A 20,770-nucleotide genomic window follows, 5' to 3' on the forward strand; every position below is an offset into this window, starting at 1 on the left:
CAGACCGAAGGTGTTCTGTGAAGCGCTCACTCGGTCTGCATTTGGCAGTGTATAGGAAACCACATTGGTGGCAGTGAATGTAGTAGGCCAAATTGATGCTGTAAGACCTGTTGAGTTTTTCCAGCATTTTCTGTTTTTGCTCTGTTCTGTTTTTGCGCATCCGCAGCATTTTGCTTTTAAATAAGAAATGAATTGCTTTATGTTTAAAAGAGGTAAAAATTATTGTTCAAGACTTTAACCTTAATTGTGGTTTTATTTTATCTGATTGAAGGAGTTGATAGGGTAGACAGGGAGAAACCATTTCCTCTGTTGGGGAGACTCCAGAACAAGGGGCAGAGCCTTAAAATTAGATCCAGTTGTTGTAGGGGTGATGTCAGGAAACAATGAGTTGTGGAAAACTGGAACTCTCTCCCCTTGAAAAGCTGCTGAGGCTGGGATTGTAAACTGAAAATTTAAAAACCATTGATAGATTTTTGTTAGCTAAAAGGATGAAGGAATATGAAACCAAGATGGGTAAATGGCACTGAGATACAAAACAGCCATGATCTAAACTTTTTTAAATCATTTATGGAATTTGAGCATAGCTGGCTAGGCCAGCATTTGTTGCCTATTCCTAATTGCCCCTGAGAAGGTTGTGGTGAGCCGCTTCCTCGAACCATAGCAACCCATTTGGTGTAGGTGCACCCACAGTTCTGTTAAAGAGGGAGTTCCAGGATTTTGACCCAGCGACAGTGAAGGAACAATGATATAGTTCCAAGTCAGGATGGTGTGTGGCTTAGAAGGGAACTTGCAGGCATCTGCTGCCCTTGTCCTTCTTGGTGGTAGAGGTCGCGGCTTTGGAAGGTGCATAGGAGGCTTAGTGAGTTGCTGCAGTGCATCTTGTAGATGGTACACACTGCTGACACTGCTGTACCAGGCTTCTTGAGTGTTGTTGGAGCTGCACTCATCTAGGCAAGCGGAGGGTCTGCCACATAAAGGGTTAACTTGGGACTGAGTACAGTACCACCCACACAGTGACGTAAGAAAACACCTGACCTGCACCTAGGGGTCAGTGTAGTGTTGAACAGAGCCATGTTTAGAAACAATCATGGAGGCGGCTTCCAGTTTCGACCTTTACTACGAATACCTTAATAAGACCTAACGAACCAGACCCAACACTTTACAACAGAGAGTACTCCATCACACTCCTGACTTGTGCCTTGTAGATGGTGGGCAGGCTTTGTGGAGTCAGGAGATGTGTTACTTGCTGCAGAATTCCTAGCCTCCAACCTGCTCTTGTAGCCACAGTATTTATACGGTTGGTCAGTTTCAGTTTCTGGTTAAAGGTGGCCCCTAGGCTGATGATGATGGTGGGGGACTTAGCAATGCGAATGGACCATCAAAGGGAGATGGTTAGATTCTCTCTTGTTGGAGATGGTCATTGCCTAGGACTTGTGTGGCACAAATGTGACTTGCCACCTACCAGCCCAAGCCTGAACGTTGCCCAGGTCTTGCTGCATGTGGACACAAACCGTATCTGAGTTACAAACAATATGCAGAATTGTGCAATCATCAGCGAGCATCCCCACTTTTGACCTTTTATTTGAACGGTGGAAGAGGTTCAAGCGAGTGAATGGCGTCATCCTATCCTTGCGTGGCTAATACAACAAATGGTGTTCAAGGGCTAAATGAATTGATCGTAACATTGGGAAGTTGCATTACTTTGAAACTTAGAAGGAAAAACGGAGTGTTGCACATTTCAGAAATTCTGTGATCTGGCATCCAACATTCTCACACAAATTGTCCCCCAATGTTAATGGCTGTCTATGTTTATTTTGCCAGTCTGAACAGGAAAGTATTGACGCAGAGATAATTTTTGCAGAAGGAGGATGCTAAGTTACACAGAAGTTTCCATCGGTGTGTTTGTGTTCCTGTGGCTGTGCTGATCCATATCTCTGAGCAGGCAGAGTCTGTACCCTCAGTGTAAGACCCAAGAACAAATGGTTCAATAACCAACACATATGGCCAAGAAACAGCAATATATCCACCAGAAAAGAGTTTAAATCATATTATACAGAAATTAATCCCTGTGTATATTCTAAGGAGTCGCAGGTCTTGTGTCTATTGTAGGGATTAGCAGACCCTGTGTGTGATATATAAAATAACATATCCTATGGGTACTATGGAGAATAACAGCTTCTGTGTCTATCGTAGGGAATAGCTGCCCCTGTGAATATAACAGGGAATAGGAGATTCTTGAAAGCGAGTCTCCCAACAAAACTAAAAGACTCCCAAGAATTAAACCTCCACTAAACACAATAGTGAGAGGCCAGTATGCATGTAAGCAGGATCTTCATGTACACAAATCTGGAGATTCCTGTACACAAAATACTATATTCTCCAAAAGATAGAAAAAAACAGGCCATTGCACTCACCAAAAACCAGGACTCTACACACACATAAAAAGCTACATTCCTTCTTTTATACTCAGCCTCTCCCCGTTTTCATCTTATCTTCTTCCACTTCCCCTCTCATCCCTTCTCTCCATGCCCCATCCCCTTCCCCAAAAGTGAAAACTCAGAAGTTTTAGCTCTGTAAAATTCCTGTGCCTGGACAACAAATAAAGGCTTTCTCACTGATAGGCTATTATCCACCCATCCTTTTCCTGGGAAGGTTAGAGTTAAAGTCCTCGGCTGCTGAGATTGGCTTCATGCTTGGAAGTACTGGGTGCTCTATGAGCCATGTCATGAATGCTGCAGATCCAGTCTGTGCCACAGATGCACCTGGTTTACAGTATAAGCAAAGACTTTGACATTATACAGCACCTCTCATGGCCTCAGGGCATCCCAAAGCACTTTACAGCCTTTGTGAAGTGTAGTCACTATTGTAATATAGAAAAAACAACACCCATTTTGCACACAACAAGATCCCACAAACAGCAATGTGATAGTGACCAAATAATCTGTTGGCCAGCGAACTGTTTTTGAGATAATAGTTGCCCAAGTCAGCACGGAAAACTCCGCTGCTCATCATCCAAAAGACAGCGCCTCTGACAATGCAACACTCCGTCAGTGCTGCACTGGAGTATCTGCTCTAATCACTTGGAGCAGGACCAGAACCTTCATGACTCAGAAGTGAGAGCGCTTGCCTCAACAGGCCACAACTACACATTTGGAGCAGCACTTTGAAATGAGAATCTCAAGTGTACTCACTGACACAGCTCTCTCTGTTGAAAGGGCTCAGCCATGAACTGCTGGCATGGGCAGTGCTTCATTGTGCGGGGCTGGACCTGGTGTGACTACGTTGTGGAAAATTCCTGTTTCAGATATTGCCGTTGACATCTCAATCCTGAGAATTCATGACAGCCTGGATTGAATGTCCTTTTACTATGGCTCCATTCATGTGTCATGAATATTAAGTCAGAAATAAAGAAGCCAATTTCTTAACACAAGACAATTGAAGGAATGGACATACACCCCAACCACAGCTTACAATTGTCTCCCTCATCTCGCCAAGCTGCTGACTGCCAGTAAGGTACAGCAGCAGTTCCGCTACCTCATCCAACTGGTTGTCTTAAAAAAGTAATAAAAAGAGAAAATGCTGGAAAAAAAAACGCAGCAGGTCTGACAGCATCTGTGGCGAGAGAAAAACAAAGTTAACGTTTCGAGTCTGTATGACTCTTTTTCGGAGATCCGATAGACTTCAGAGCTCTGAAGAAGGGTCATACGGATTCAAAACCCTAACTTTGCTTTCCTCTCTCCACAGATGCTGTCAGACCCGCTGCGTTTTCTGTTTTTGTTTCAAATTTCCGGCGTCCGCAATATTTTGCTTTTGTCTTAAAAATGTAAATTGCTATTCCGCTGCTGAGGCATCAATCTGTCAATCTTCTCCTCACTCAACCTGCACATGTGCCCGCTTTCCAGCAGGAGTTTCGGTGGTGGGGGAGTGGGGTGACGCTGATTCCATTTCCCCACATCCCCCCCCACCGTACAGCCCAACATACACCCTGCACCCCCTCCCTCCCTGCCCCAAGGCACTGAGGTGCTGCAACTGAAACCCAGGCTAGGATCGATCAGCTAGGCCTAGACACGGAGAAAGTGTACCTCACACCTTCCAAACCAATAGCATTTTAACCAAACTTAAAATAAACACTTTTTTTTCACTGGCCTGATTAAAAAAAATCTTCCACTTTGCAAAAAGATGACAAAATTGGACGGAAAACCACAGACTGCGACTGTAAGTCCCTGAGGTACTCTTGGAGTGTATTCTGGAGCTGCCAAAGATGAAAATCTCCCCTAAAGTCATTTTCTCCTGCATAATTTGGCTTCATCTATTAATTTTCGTCCTAACACATTTGCTATTTAGGACTTGGCACCTTATGATGTACTTGTCCCTTTTGCTTACAATTTCACAATTAGACTGGTTCATGTTACAAATAAAAAATCATTTTTTCCCCTCTCTCTCTCCAATTCTGGAAAAGGGAAGGTGGGAGTTGTCAGACACATCACTTGGGCCAGTAACACGCTGGCTATGTTGGATGGAAGACTCGGCTTTTGGCATCTCCATGCAGAGGCTAATATTTCCCAAGTGGGACATTTGCTCTTTTGCTAATAGATTCCTTAAGTAGAGCAATCAAGTGGAAACTCTTCAGCCTGCGACGTTAGAGAGGGGCGGTGTTAGGGCAGTGTTAATCCAGGCACTTGCGCAGCTGACTCAGGGAGAGGGATCTTACGCAGTGGTAACTGTTGAGCCCTGATCTACTGCTCTTTATATTGCCTTGTGCAAAAACTGTCCCCCATTGCCTTCTCAAGGGCAACTAGGGTTGGGCAATAAATACTAGCCCAGCCAATGAGGTCCACATCCTCACAATGAATAGAACAAGCAAGCCTTCTCACAATTGTATGTATTCAATTGAGGGAGGTGGTGGCGTAGTGGTATTGTCATTGGACTAGTGATCCAGAGATGCAGGGCAATGCTCTGGTGACCTGAGTGTGAATCTGGAATTAAAAGTCTAATGCTGACCATTGTCAACTGCTGTAAAAAGCCTTCTCGTTCACTAATGTCCTTTAGGGAAGGAAATTTGGCATTCTTACCTAGTCTGGCCTACATGTGACTCCAGACCCACAGTAAAATGTCCTCTGAAATGGCCTTGCAATCCACTCAGTTGTATCAAACTGCTAAAAAGTCAATAAAAAGGAATAAAACTGGATGAACCACCCGGCATCGACCTAGGCATCAGAAACAACAATAGCAAACCCAACACTGTCGACCCTGAGGGCTAGTGCCAAAATTGAGAGAGCTGTCTCACAGACTAGTCAAGCAACAGACATAGTCATGCTCATGGAACCATACCTTACCGATCATGTCCCACACACCACCATCACCATCCCTGTCCCACCAGCAGGACAGACCCAGCAGAGGTGGTAGCATGGTGTTATACAGTCAGGAGGCAGTTGCCCTGGGAGTCCTCAACATTGACTCTGGACCCCATGATGCCTCATGGCATCAGGTCAAACATGGGCAAGGAAACCTCCTACTGATTACCATGTACCACTCCTCCCCCCTCAGTTGATGAATCATTAGTTCTCCATGTTGAACACCGCTTGGAGGAAGGACTAGGTGGCAAGGGTGCAGAATGTAAACTGGGTGGGGGACTTCAATGTCCATCACCATCAGCTCATTTGCACCACCACAGACAGAGCTGGCCAAGTCCTAAAGGACCTAGCTGCTAGACTATGTCTGCAGCAGGTGATGAGGGAACCAACAAGAGGGAAAAACACACTTGACCTCATCCTCAGCAACCTGCCTGCCGCAGGTGCATTTACGATAATATCGGTAGGAGTGACCACTGCACAGTCCTTGTGGAAACATCTTCACATTGAGGATGTCCTCCATTGTATTGTGTGGCACTACCATTGTGCTAAATGGAATGTATTTCAAACAAAACAGCAACTCAAGACCAGGCAACCATGAGGTGCTGTGGGCTATCAGCAGCAATAGAACTGCACTCAACCATAATCTATAACCTCATGGTCCAGCATATCTCCTACTCTACCATTACCACCAAGCTAGGGGATCAACCCTGGTTCAATGTAAAGCACAGGAGGGCATGTCATTGGAATTTAGAAGAATGAGTGGCGACCTTTTTGAAACATAAGATTCTTAGGGGGTTTGACAGGATCGATGCTAAGAGGTTGTTTCCCCTTGCGGGAAAGTCTAGGACCAGAGGGCATAATCTCAGAGTAAGAGGGCCCCCATTTCAAACAGAGATGAGGAGGAATTTCTTCTCTCAGGGGGTAGGGAATCTGTGGAATTTTTTATCGCAGAGGGCTGTAGAAGCTGGGTTATTAAGTATATTCAAGGCTGAGATAGACAGATTTTTATTCAGTGAGGGAATCAGGGATTATGGGGAAAAGGCAGGAAAGTGGAATTGAGGATTATCAGATCAACCATGATCACATTGAATGGCAGAGCAGATTCGATGAACCGAATTGCCTACTTCTGCTCCTACGTCTTATGGTCAAGAGCAATATCAGGCATACCTAAAAATGAGGTGTCAACCTGGTGAAGCTACAACACAAGACTAGTTGCATGCCAAACAGCATGAGCAGCAAGTAATAGAGCTAAGCGATTCCACAACGGAGTGTAGAGATAGAGTTGGGAGTTGAAAGCACATGTGTAGCTACTGCTGAGCATATTGTAAATAAACTTAATGTTTCCACTCAAGAAGTGTCTGCAGATCAATTCTATCATTAATAGCACAACTCAGCCACCCTACAACAAACTGGTGACAAGGATAAAACAGGATTGAACAGAAGAAATCAAGTTAGAAAGAAAGTGGTACTGTACCTCACCCTGATTGTAAGTAGCAAGCTCCGTTAGAATTGAAGAAGCTAGCTTCTCTCAAAATGCCACAATTTGGGGAAATTGATCCTTTTGAACCTGCAACAGGCCATTGGTCTAAATACCTAGAATGTCTCACATTCTTTTTTCAAGCGAACGAGATTATGGGGGAAGAGAAGAGGCGAGCAATCCTCTTGAGTACTTGTGGGAGCAAAGCCTACAGTCTGATTAGAAGTTTGATGACACCCAGTGCCCCAGATTTGAAGAATTTCGATGAGTTGGTAGGCCTCATGAAGTGTCACTTTCAACCAAAGCCCTCAGTCATGATGCAGAGGTTCAGTTTCAATTCAATTTGAAGCAGTTATTGGAACACTGTGAGTTCGTTACAACACTAAATGACATGCTCAGAGATCATTTAGTATGTGGTGTGTAAGAGGACACTATTTATAAAAGATTATTGTCCAAAGTGAATCTGGATTTCAAGAAGGTGCTAGAGATAGCGCTGACCATGGAAAGCACAGTAAGAGATTAAAAAGCAATGTAGGGTGCACAAAATGGCACCATCCTCCACAACGGGTGGGAAACCTCAGCTGAAAGAGGCGCGAAATAGTGAGACTCCACCGAGAGGTAGGGGACAGCCCCCGCTAGTCGAAGAATAAAGAAAAGTAACTTAGCAGCGAAATCGAAGGATAATTTTGATAGAGGTGGATACAATCAGTCTTTTAGCGATAGGCAGTTTAGAAAATCGAATGCTAATATTGTCACAGAAATGGACATATGATGAGGCAGTGCAAGGAAAGAGTCAAGCAAACAAAAGAAGAACCCCAATGAAATCTACAATGTAGACGAGCCTGAAACGACAAATTCAGACATTTACTCATTGTTTAACCTGAAATTTAGAAAGTCAGAACCAATATTTGTCACAGTGAAAGTAAATGGCAAACCTGTTAGAATGGAAGTGGACATGGGAACTTCCACTACAGTAATTAGGGAAGATACCATTGGATATTTGAATAATGATGAAGCTCAATTAAGTTTAGAAGAAACAGATACCAAACTCAAAACATATACTGGTGAAGACATTCAAATAAAAGGCATAAGCAGAGTAACTGTCCATTATGGAAGCCAATCAGCAAAGTTACCCTTCATGGTGGTAGCAGGTGAAGGGCCAAGCCTCCTGGGACGAAATTGATTAAACGAGATTAAGTTAGAATGGTCTGAAATTTTCCAGTTGAGAGCAGGTGGGCTACCAGAGCTACTTAGAAAATATTCCACAGTCTTTAAGGACACTCTGGGGAAAATCCAGGGCTTGCAGGCCAAGATTCATATAAATCCAGACCCAATCCCTCGCTTCGTGGGCAAGACCGGTGCCATATACCCCGCGAGAAAAAGTTGACGTTGAACTGAACAGACTAGAGAAACTGGGCATTATACAACCTGTTCAGTTCTCGGAAAGGGCAGCACCCATAGTCCATGTCCTTCAACCCGACCAAAGCATTTGAATTTGTGGAGACTACAAACTGATGGTTAATAAAGTAGCTAAGGTGGACAGGCACCCCATTCCAAAAATTGAAGACCTGTGTACCAAGCTGGCAGGGGGGCAATGTACACAAAGCTTGACATGAGTCATGCTTATCAACAACTAGAATTGGATAATGCCTCCTGGGAATTTGTCACAATTAATACCCACAACGCATTGTACCAATATACATTATTGCCTTTCGGTGTCTCCTCAGCTTGTGCCATCTTTCAGACAACAATAGAAAGCTTACTGCAGGGACAGATCCAGGTTAGACAATGTATTGGTGACAGGATACACTGAAAAAGAGCGTTTGGCAAACTTAGAAGAAGTCTTAAAATGTCTTGCAAGCTGGAGTGCATTGTTTTAAAAAGTGCATGTTCCAAGTGAGGAAGGTAATCTATTTGGGTCACTGGGTAGATTCACAGGGCCTTCACCCGGTTGAGGAGAAAGTGAGAGCCATAAGAGAGGCATCTGACCAAAGAACGCCTCAGAGCTCAAACCATTCCTAGGAATGATCAACTATTATGGATGGTTCTTACCCAATTTGTCTATAGTGCTGGCCCCCCTGCATTCTCTATTCAAAAAGAACCAACGTTGGTCTTGGGAGGTGCTCCAGAAAGAAGCTTTCATAAAGGTGAAACAATTATTGCACTCGTCTACTCTATTAGTGCATTATGACCAGACAAAAGAATTGGTGCTCACATGTAACGCACCTCCCTGTGGAGTGGGAACAGTGCTCTCTCATCGGATGGACAACAGCACAGAACAACCAATAGCTTACGTATTAAGAACGCTCATCACAGTGGAAAAGGAATACTCGCAGATAGCAAAAGAAGGCCTGTCCATCATCTTTGGTGGGAAGAAATTTCACCAGTACATACACAGCCGCCATTTTATAATCATTTCAGACCATAAACCATTGCTAGGATTGTTTAGTGAGGATAAGGCTATACCACCCATAGCCTCAGCAAGAATGCAATGATGGGCCTTAATTCTGACAGCACACGAATACACTTTCATACATAGGCCTGGAAATCAAATCGTAAACACTGATGCCATTAGTCGTTTGCCTTTACGAGAAAACGATGAGCATGTCCCAGTTCCACAGGAACTTGTTTTACTGTTAAATTTCTTAGCTTCCTCGCCGGTATGTGCTCGACAGATCAGAGCCTGGACAAGTCGGGACCCAGTCCTATCTCAGGTACGAGAACAAGTGCTACATGGTTGGTCCCAGGAGCCCATACCTGATGAAATGAAACCGTACTTCAACAGAAGACATGAAATAACCAGCCAGGATGGTATCTTATTGTGGGGAGCATGAGTGATAATTCCTCCAAAGGGAAAGGAACCACTTTTAATTGAACTACACAGTGCCCATCCAGGAATTTCCCGAATGAAGACCATAGCACGCAGCTATTTATGGTGGCCTGGGAAGGATGGTGAAATAGAGAGTTTAGTAAAGCACTGTGTGCATTGTTAGCAACTGCAAAAGTTGCCAGTGACAGCTCTGTTACACCCATGGGAGTGGCCAGGTAGACCCTGGGTACGATTACATATTGACTACGTTCAACCTTTCCTGGGAACAATGTTTCTGCTCGTTGTCGATGGCCATTCAAAATGGTTGGATGTATATGGGGTGAAGTCACCAATGTCGGCTGCTACAATTGTGAAACTACGTCAGAGTTTTGCCATTCATGGACTACCAGAAGTAGTCGTTTCCGATAACAGCACAGCATTTACGAATGCTGAGTTTCAACGGTTTATCAGCCTCAACGGTATTACTCATGCGAAAACTGCACCGCGCCACCCTTCCTCAAACGGACTGACCGAAATGGCGGTTCAAACGTTCAAGGCAGGAATGAAAACGTTAACTGACAATTGTTTATCAACCAAGCTAGCACGCTTTCTTTTTCATTACAGGGCTACCCCTCACACAACAACAGGTGTCACACCTGCGGAGTTATTGTTGAAATGCCGTCTCAGGGTGAGATTGAGCTTAATAATACCGAATTTAGAGGGGAAGGTGGAAAGGAGTCAGGGAAGCCAGAAAACTGGACACAACTAGCATAGTTCGTGAGAGGAAATTTTTGTAAGAGAGCTGGTATATGTGAAGAACTTCGGGGAAGGACCAAAGTGGTCACCGAGTGAAATAAGTGCAGTGACTGGACCTCTACCTTACCATGTGGAGGTGGGAGGCCAGATCATTCATAAACGTGTGGACCATTTAAGGAAAAGAGAGAAAAATCACCAAATTTTAATTCCACCAGTGATCATGACCCAGTCTACATTTTCTGTTAAAGATACTTCATCCAGGACTGACATGTGCCCATGTTCCTGTAAGAGTTCAGGATACAGAACTGCAGAACTGCAAGTGCCCATCGAAGCACCTGATGTTCAGGCAACTCTGGAAAAGGAGGTTCCTGACAAAGAATCTGAAGTTGTGGAGATGCGACATTCCACATGTACCAGGAAACCACCTGAAAGAATGAACTTGTAAATTCCTTACCCAGTGTAAATATTATGTTGTCTTGAAAAATATGTACTTGTAAATAAAATATGTATAGCCAAGTTAAAGGGGAGGAATGTAGTAATTATGGTTTTATTTAGTGTGTAATGTACCTTTAAGAATAATACTTATTAAGGAAGATCACATGATCTGTAGTAACATATAGCAGAGTAGTGGAGCTACCTCAGCAGTCAGTGTGGAAATAGAGTTGGAGTTGAAAGCAGACGTATAGTTGCTGCTGTGTATACTGTAAATAAACTTAAAGTTTCCACCCAAGAAGTGTCTGCAGATCATCTCTATCATTAATAGCACAACTCAGCCACCCTACAACATGGACAAGATGCGCAGCAGAAACCCGCCAAGGCTCCTTAGGCAACATCTTCCAAACCCACAACTGCTACCATCTAGAAGGACAAGGGCAGCAGGCACATGGGAACACTAGCACCCTGAGGTTCCCCTGCAAGCCACTCACCATCCTGGCTTGGAAATATATCGTTTTTCTTTCACTGCTGCCGGGTCAAAATCCTGGAACTCCATCCCTAACAGTGCTGTGGGTGTACCCACACCATATGGACTGCAGCGGTTCAAGAAGGAAGCTCACCACCACCTTCTCAAGGGAAATTCAGATGGGCAATAAATGTTAGCTTAGCCAGTGATGCCCACATCCCGTAAACGAATAATGAAAAAAAAAGTTTACATGGGGATTAAGTAGGTGGTATGTCCCCATTACAAACCCTGTTCCCCCATCACCAATTCCTTTCCCATCCTGGGGCTCTATCATAGGCTGATCCAGATTGTTTGCAACCTTAGCTTCCAATCTAACCCTAAGCTGAGCTTCCAACCGCAATTCCTCTCCAGCACCAAGACCAGCTACTTCCACCTCCAGCCTATTACCTGCCCGCCTCTACCCCACCTCAGCCCATCAGTTGTGGAAAGTCCCATCCAAGCTTTTGTAACCTTCGGACTTGAATAACCCAATGCTCATGCCCCATCTTCCACCTTTCAAAAACTTTAGGTCATACAAAACTCTGGTGCCCAAACCTAAATCACACTAAATCCTATAAACTCCTGTTCTCACTGAGCCACATTAGCTCCTGGTTGATCAATGCCTCAGATTTAAAGCTCCCATCCTTGCATTCAAATCCTTCTGTTCCTTCCTCCAGCTCTACAACCTCCAAAAATACTCTACATTTCCCCAACTCTGGCCCCTTAATCTCCCATTGCCTAACCATTGCTGGTCGTGCATTCTTTTTGCTTTATTTTATTCATTATATCCCTAAAACTGTCTATCCCTCCACCTCCTTCTCCCTTCTTTTTAACTCTTCCTTCAAGCCTATCTCATTCATCAAGCTTTTTGTCACCTGTCCTAGTACTTCCGTCTGTAGTGTTTCCTATATTACAGCAGTGACTACCCTTCAAGAGCACGTCATTGCCTATGAAATGCTTTGGGATGTCCTGAGGTCATGGAAGGTGCTATATAAATGCAAATTTGTCTTTTCTTTGACTTACTTAAAATTATGTCTGATCACTTTCCTGTGGTTCACCTTGGGATGTTTTCCTAGGTTAACAGGCCTATATAAATGCAAGTTGTCCTGTAAGTTTTTTATGTTCATTAGTTTTAGGGTTTTTTTTTTGCTATCCAAAACTGACTGGAAAAGGAATAACTTTATTCAGGTTTCAAAATTGTCCATTGCAGCTCAACCTTTGCTTGAAAACGCCATCTTACCAAGTCTGAGCTAGTGAGCAAGGTATCAATTGCTTGCCTAATTACAGCATTGTCAGGTATTGACCATTGGGAGAACATTGTTAACTTGCTACTGAAAGGTTTGTGGGAAACAGTGATACTGAAAGTAAGGGCAAATCTGGATCATATATCATGATATATCTATGTCATAAATATGTCTACATCATCACAGTCAATTGTCTAGTATTCAATAAATTTACCTTCTTCTTGTGTCTCCAAGTGCTGAAGGGGATAAAGGTCCTTCCCAGCTGTGCCTTCTGGAGCTGGACATGGACCTGATTAGCAAAGGAAATGAATCTTGATCGCTGTCTGTTGCATTCTCAAGATCAGACGCACTGTTATTCTGATCCTCTCCAGCTCCATCCACCAACCCACACTCACCAGCCTTTTGCATCAGGGAAAGCCTTTTGGCTCCTGTAGTTTTTTGTAAAGGACAGTAGGTCACAAGCTGAGCAACAACATTATGTTTCCCAATGTTGCTGAGTTGCTCTGGGCAGGTTGAAACAGTGTCTGCGCTGGTGATATCTTCTAAACTACTAGTAACTGGAAGCCGAGGAAGCTCTCCAAAGGGCATTGAACTTAGATGCAGTGATGAATCCAAGGAGGCGATATCTTCTAGGCTGCTGGTGGCATCTGTCGCAGAGTCATCATAATCCTGGAAGGGATCATCCTGCAGATAAATCAGTGGAAGAAGCAAATCAGAATTGTGGCAGGAATGTTGGCCAGGACACAGGGATAATCTTACTATCATTACGCACAAAACGAGGCCATCCAGCCTTTAAAAATGTCTTTGTTAGACCAGAAGGACTTAATGATTACAACTTACAGCCAAATATCTTTACACTCCACCAACTGGACTCAGTTTTAGAACACTGTACAATCTAATACTTGTATAAAACACATGTCGACCATTTATAGCGTGTCAGAGAAAAAGGATGAACATCTGTATTGTATTTTTTATCAATCTCGTATCCAATCTCAATGTTAGATGCAGGAAGCAGTAATGATAGTGAAAACTGCCCTTAGATAAGATAGACAATCCTTCCATTTTTTCTTATATTTATGTTAAAATATATATTTATAAATATATTACATTTCTCTTGTTGAAAAGTGCCTATTTGTGCAGAATTAAATAAATCTGGGCCCAAAAAAAAAAATAATCTCTCGAGTTCTGTTCCTGGTCTGGCCAGATCCTGGACAATACTGGGGCTGTGTTTCTGAACACACCGTATGTTCTGGCAGCTCCTACAGTCTTTTCCTTTTCATAACAATTCACCACATGCAAACGTGGATAGTTCCTTGGACAGCAGCCCAGCCTCAGACTGAGCTGCACTCTGGAACCGTGTTTATAATGGACAAGTACTCTTCTCAAATCCCTACAAATGGGGAAACCCTTGTGCCCAGAAACAGGAGAAGGTCATTCAGCCCATCGTCTGTTCTGAAATTCATTTAGGTGATGGTCGATCTGTATCTTAAAACTCCATTTTACCTGCCATGCTTCTTGATGTCATCCCTGAGTGGCCCAACTCTAATTTCAAGATTATGCCCCCTTGTTTCTGGACTCCTCCTATCACCAGAGATAATAGTTTCTCTTTATCTACCCTATTAACCTCTTCAATCATCTTAAACACGGAGCATTTTTACTTCTCTCCTTCCCAATTTGCCTTCAGAGTCTGTTATTTCGCTGCAGATACTACCAAACCAAAGACAAGGACATAATGTAAGACTTTGAGGAGAGGTTGTGTCAGCTCAACCTATATTCCTTAGAACTTAGTTGATTGAAAGGTGATCCCATCGAAATGTATAAAATTCTTAGAGGGCTTGACAGGATAGAGGCTGGGAGAATGTTTTCCCTGGCTGGAAAGTCTAGGACCAAGGGTTGCAATCTCAGAATAAGGGGTCACCCATTTAGGACTGAGGTGAGAGAAATTTTTTCACTCAGATGGTTGTGAATCTTTGAAATTCTCTACCCTGGAAAGCTGTGAATGCTCGGTCATTGAATATATTCAAGACAGAGGTTGGTATATTTTTGGATACTATGAAAAGGGATGGGGGGATAGGGCAGGAAGGTGGAGTTGGGGTAGAAGATCAGCTATAATCTTACTGAATGTCAGAGCAGAATCGAAGGGCCGAATGGCCTACTCCTACTCCTATTTTTTACTTTCTTTTGTTTAACACCGAGGACTGAATTCTGTTTGTAGACCTGATCCAAATATCCTTCACCCTCTAACTGCACTTAATGTGAAGGCTACACTTGTTCTTTCCTGCCCATGTGCAACTCCATTTTAGGCCACAAAAGTGCTGTGCAAAATGGTAAGTGCTAAGCCCTGGCTCAGTAGCTAGCACTCTCACCTCTATGACACAAGGTTGTGGGGTCAAGTCCCAATCCAGAAACATGAGCACATAATTCAGACTAACGCCCCCAGTGCCATACCGAGGGTGTGCAGCATTGTCAAATGTGTTGTCACTTGGATGAAACATTAAACTGAGACCCCACTTTCTGTCTCATTTGGGTGTACAAAAATCCCCTGTCAAATGAAGAATAGCAAGGGAGTTGGTGTCCAAGCCAATATTTATTCCTCAATCAACATCACTAAAAAAGATTTATCTGATTGCTGTTTTCTGAGTGCTTTCTGTGTGAAACTTGGCTGCCTCAATTCCTACATTGCAACATTAAATTTATTCCAAAAGTAAAGTGCTTTGGAAAGACTTAATAAAAGATGGTGTACAAATTCAAGTTCTGTCTTTCTTTGCGGCTGTAAACAAATTTGGTAAACAATGATTTTTGAGCATCAAGACTTAGCATTACTAAGCATTTAGTGTCCAAGGGTTTAATTACTTGAGTGATACTTGCCTTGCCCTCAGCCATCCTGTTGAAGTACATCTCCTCTATCTCACTTGGCGAGTTCGACTGATTATCAACATTTACACAAGCTGGGAGAGATTGCTCCTGGACTGGGGGAAACTCGTGTGGGCATTGCTTACATTCTGCAGAAAGTGAATTTTTAAAAATAAGATAACATAAACCAAATAAAATATTTGCATTTACAGAGATGGAGTGAATTTATTTCCGCAATGGCTTCTTGTGATCTGGAAATGCATTGCCCAAAAGGTGGTGGAAGCAGATTCAATAACAGTTTTCAAAAGGAGAATGGGATAAATATTTGAAAAGAGCTCGCACAGACTTGATGGGCCAAATGGTCTCCTCCTGTGCTGTACTATCCTGTGATTGTATGAAGAGGAATGTTTTGCAAGGCTTTCAGGGAAAGAGTAAGGGAGAGAGATTAATTGGGTCGCTTTTTCAAAGAGCTAGCATAAGCATGGAGAGCCAAGTGGCCTTCTTTGATGCTGTATAATTCTATGATTCTATCGATTGTCATATAGCTGAACACCCCAAACAGCCTCACCTGGAAAATTAAACCTTAATCCAGCAAGTAACATGGCTGTCATGTGACAGCTCTCTACAAGAGTGAACCACTGAGGCCCAAGCTCTGGCCCTTTCCCCGTAACACTGCATTTTTTTTTCTCTTCAGGCCCTTATCCCATTTCCTTTTGAAAGCCTTGATTGACTCTCGCTCCACCACCCTGTCAGGGAATGCATTCCATATCCTAACCACGTGCTGTGTGAAAAACTTTTTCCCCATGTTGCCATTGCTTCTTTTACCATTCACCTTAAATCCGTGTCCTCTGGTTCTCGACCCTCTGGTTTTTGACCCTGTCGCCAGTGGGAACAGTTCCTGCCTGTCTACTTCACCTAGGCCGCTCATGATTTTGAACGCCTCTATCAATTCTCTGCTTAACCTTCTCTTCTCCATGGAAAACAGTCCCAATTTCTCCAATCCATCATGGAACTGAAGCCCCTCATCCTTGGAACCATTCTTGCAAATCTTTTCGGCACCCTCTCCAATGCTTTCACATCCTTCCCAAAGTGTGGTGCCTATAATTCAACACAATACTCCAGTTGAAGGCAGACTAGTATTTTATCAAGGTTCGCCATGTCTTCCTTGCTTTTGTACTCTATATCTCTATTTATAAAACTCAAGATCTGCCATGTCGCCTTCAATGATTTGTACACATATACCTCCTGGTCCCTCTAATCCTGCACTCTTTCCTCTTTCTTCCTACCAAACTGTATCACTTCACATTTCTCTGTATTAAATTTCATCTGGCAATATGTCATCCCAATTAATTCGCCTTCTTTGAAATAATGTCATGGGATCATTGGTCTGAGAGGGCAGGCAGAGCCTTGTGTTCACCATCTCATTCAAAAGGCAACAGCTCCAACAATGCAGCATGCCCTCAGTACTGGACTGGAGTGTTAGCCTAAATTTAGTGCTCAATTCTCTTCAGTGGGATTGAAACCCGTAACCCTTCTGCATCAGGGGTGAGGGAGGTATCCCAGAGGACACCAGCCGCTCTCCAAGCTCTCGGGGTCTTGACATAATTTTGAAAGAAATCAATCGTTTGTACAATGAATTGTCGCAAAACTTCCAACTTACTTTGACCTCTATGTCTGTGTTTCTCTTTGTATAGTTTATTTCTGTTTAATTATTGAAAAAAAAGTTGAGGGCTCTGTCCTGGAAGAGCTAACGAGAGAGCAGGAATTGAATAGATACAGCCAGGTAAAGATAATAGAGCCCTGCATTACTGACTGTATTTCTACTGATGTTAATGCAGCTCCCTCACACTGTCACTCACTATCACCTCTCCCTCCCCAGTGCCCTGTGTTACTGACTGTATCTCTACTGATGTTAACCTAGCTCCCTCATACTGTCACTCAGTAACCCCTCTCCCTCCCCAGCGCCCTCTGTCACTGACTATATTTCTACTGATGTTAATCCAGCTCCCTCACACTGTCACTCAGTAACCCCTCTCCCTCCCCAGCGCCCTGCGTTACTGACTGTATATCTATTGATGTTAATCTAGCTCCCTCACAACGTCAGTCAGTATTACCTTTCCCTCCTCAGTGCCCTGTGTTACTGACTGTATCACTACTGATGTTAATCCAGCTCCCTCACACTGTCACTCAGTAACACCTCTCCCTCCCCAGTGCCCTGTGTTACTGACCGTATCTCTACTGATGTCAATCCAGCTGTCTTGCAGTTTAAAATATTTTGCTGCAAAATGGAACATTATGTTTCCTGTTTTTATAATTGAAATACTGGAGTGAAGGTCAAAATTTTTGGAGAAGCTAAGGTATGTGAGATCAGGCATGGCTATCACCAATCTTGAGGTTTAAAAGCTTTGGGGATTTTTGGACACTAATGGAATCAAAGCAATACAGGGATAGGAGAGCAAAGTGGAGAGCAGAGCAAGCTCAAGGGGCCGAATGGTCTTTTTAAAGTTCTTTCACAGGATGTGGGTATCGCTGGCTAGGCCAGCATTTATTCCCCATTCCTAATTGCACTTGCGAAGGTGGTGGTGAGCTGCCTTCTTGAACCGCTGCAGTCCATGTGGTGTAGGTACACCCACAGTGCTGTTAGGGAGGGGGTTCCAGGATTTTGACCCAGCGACAGTGAAGGAACGGAGATATATTTCCAAGTCAGGATGGTGAGGAGGGGAACTTGCAGGTGGTGGTGTTCCCATGTATCTGCTGAACCTTGACCTTCTAGATAGTAGAAGTCATGGATGTGGAAGGTGCTGTTGAAGGAGCCTCAGTGAGTTACTGCAGTGCATCTTATGGATGGTACATACTGCAGCTGCTGTGCATTAGTGGTGGAGGGAGTGAATGTTGAAGGTGGTGGATGGGATGCCAATTAAGTGGGCTGCTTTGTCCTGGGCGATGTCAAGCTTTTTGAGTGTTGTTGGAGTTGCACTCATTCAGGCAAGTGGAGAGTATTCCATCACCCTCTTGACTTGTACCTTGTAGGCTTTGGGCGGGGTCTGGAAGTGAGTTATTCTCTGCAGGATTCTCAGTCTCTGACCTGCTCTTGTAGCCTCAGTATTCATATGGCTAGTCCAGTTCAGTTTTTGGTCAATGGTAATTCCCCAGGATGTTGATAGGGGGTTCTAGGTTCTATTCTTATTCCTATTCCTTATGTTCTAAATTCCTGTAGGACGAAGGAAGGATTCAGGTTGAGGAGACCCACAGTTTTGAGGTTCTGATGCAAGATTTCGAGGTGGTATGATGGAACTTGATAGCACCACAGTGACGTGTTTGCTTTAAAGTGTTTACAGAATTCCTATTGAAAAAGTCTTGAAAAGCTTTTAAAAGCCTACTCTTTCCAAATTTAGACTTTCAGCAAACAGCAAAGTCATTGCATGTGAGGAACACTGACCAGCGTGTGCGAAAGCAGCTGCCTTTGTGGTTTGCAGCTGTGTCTTGCGTCCGTGTGCGCATGTTGTTGTGTGTCTCGTGTCCGTGTGCTCATGTTGTTGTGTGTCTTGTGTCCATGCACGCATGTTGTGTGTCTCATGTCCGTGTGCACATGTTGTTGTGTGTCTTGTGTCCGTGTGCTCATGTTGTTGTGTGTCTCGTGTCGGTGTGCGCATGTTGTTGTGTGTCTGTGTGTGTGTATGTGTATGTGTGTGTTGGGTGGGCAGTGAGTGTGTGTGCCTGGTTCCTCATCTGCTAATGAAATCCACAACTGTGCCTTCATTCACTTCCAGACTGGCTATTATAACGCACTCCTGGCTGGGCTCCCACATTCTCCAACATCCTCCGTAAGTGCGAATTCATCCAGAATTCTGCTGCTGTGTCCTAACTCACACTAAGTCCTGCTTAACCATCACCCCCGTGCTCGCCCACCTACATTGGCTCCTGGTTAAGCAACAAGCGAAACCTTGATCTCAAAATATTCATCCTGGTTTTCAAATCCCCCACGGCCTCGTGGGTCTCTGCCTCCATAATCCTCCTCCACCCCCAGAACGCCTCAAGGTTTCTGCACTCCTCTAATTCTGGCCACTTGGGCATCCCTGATGTTAATTGTTCCACCATTGGTGGCCAGGACTTTAGCAATCTGAATCCTAAACTCTGGACTTCTCTCCCTACACCTCTCTGCCTCACTACCTCATTTTCTTCCTTTAAGGCTCTCATTAAAGCCTACCTCTTTGACCAAGCTATTGATCATCTGCCCTCATATCTTCTTATGCGGCTCAGTGCCATATTTTATGTCATAATGCCCCACCTGGAGCATTTTATTATGTTAAAGGTATTACATAAATACAAATTGTTTTTGTGTGCATGGGCATGTGGCTGCGTGTATTGTGTGTGTATATATACGGACACACAATCCCAGGCAGAATGTCATTTTTCACTTGGCCTCTACTCAATCTTGCCTGCCTTTTTCCCATCTCCCACAATCCAATCTTGCTACAGAAACATGTCTGACTTTTCTTGTAAACCTACTACAATGGTCTTTCCAGTAAACCATTCGATGACATTGGGGACAGCAGCTCTGGACTGCAAACATGTACCCAAAATTTCTTTGGGGTTGCCTCTTTGGTGTGTTTCCACTGAATGTCTGCCAAAGTTACACAGCAGAACAGGAGGACCGACAAGGAAATTCGGCGGGAGACTCTTGTTGGATGAATTTACAATGTCAGTACACAGAACTGTCCATCTTCTCTCCTGGCATTGAGTCAAAGAGTTACAGAAGAGCTTGATTAATATTATAGACCCTAGAGTTCTAACAGTCCTATTATTAATCTAGGCCAACATTCTAGTACTGTCAGAGGGTCAGTACTGAGGGAGGGCTGCACTGTCAGAGGGTCAGTAGTGAGGGAGGGCTGCACTGTCGGAGGGTCAGTACTGAGGGAGGGCTGCACTGTCGGAGGGTCAGTACTGAAGGAATGCTGCCTGTCAGTGGGGCAGTACTGATGACGTGCTGCACTGTCAGCGGGTCAGTGCTGAGGGAGCGCTGCACTGTCAGCGGGTCAGTGCTGAGGGAGCGCTGCACTGTCAGCGGGTCAGTACTGTTGGGAGCGCTGCACTGTCGAAGATGCAGTCTTGCATATGAGACATTCTTCTCAGGTGGATGCAAAAAATCCCACTGCACAACTGGAAGAGTGGCAGGGAAGTTTCTCGAAGGGTCCTCGGCCAATATTTATCCCTCAAACAATGTCACTAAAACAGATGATCTGGTCATTACCACATTGCTGTTTGTGGGTCCTTAATGCTAAGATAACAAATAGTCCAAACCCTGGGTTCAGCTTCCGTTCACTACTCACTAATTAG

The 20,770-nt window shown here is 44.0% G+C and overlaps 1 protein-coding gene across 1 annotated transcript in view; it reads right to left on the reverse strand.

Annotated features, from left to right (window-relative positions):
* LOC121286975 (rho guanine nucleotide exchange factor 18-like) overlaps nt 1–20,770 on the reverse strand; it is a 193,565-nt gene that overhangs the window by 119,514 nt on the left and 53,281 nt on the right. Inside the window, exons 2-3 of the mRNA XM_041204351.1 lie at nt 15,449–15,582; nt 12,795–13,264 (exon numbers count right to left, since the gene is read on the reverse strand). Of these exons, the coding sequence (XP_041060285.1) occupies nt 12,795–13,264; nt 15,449–15,582 (604 nt within the window). The remainder of the gene's footprint in view (nt 1–12,794; nt 13,265–15,448; nt 15,583–20,770) is intronic.

This window comes from Carcharodon carcharias, chromosome 14 (genome assembly GCF_017639515.1).
Source record: "Carcharodon carcharias isolate sCarCar2 chromosome 14, sCarCar2.pri, whole genome shotgun sequence".
Lineage (NCBI taxonomy): Eukaryota > Metazoa > Chordata > Chondrichthyes > Lamniformes > Lamnidae > Carcharodon > Carcharodon carcharias.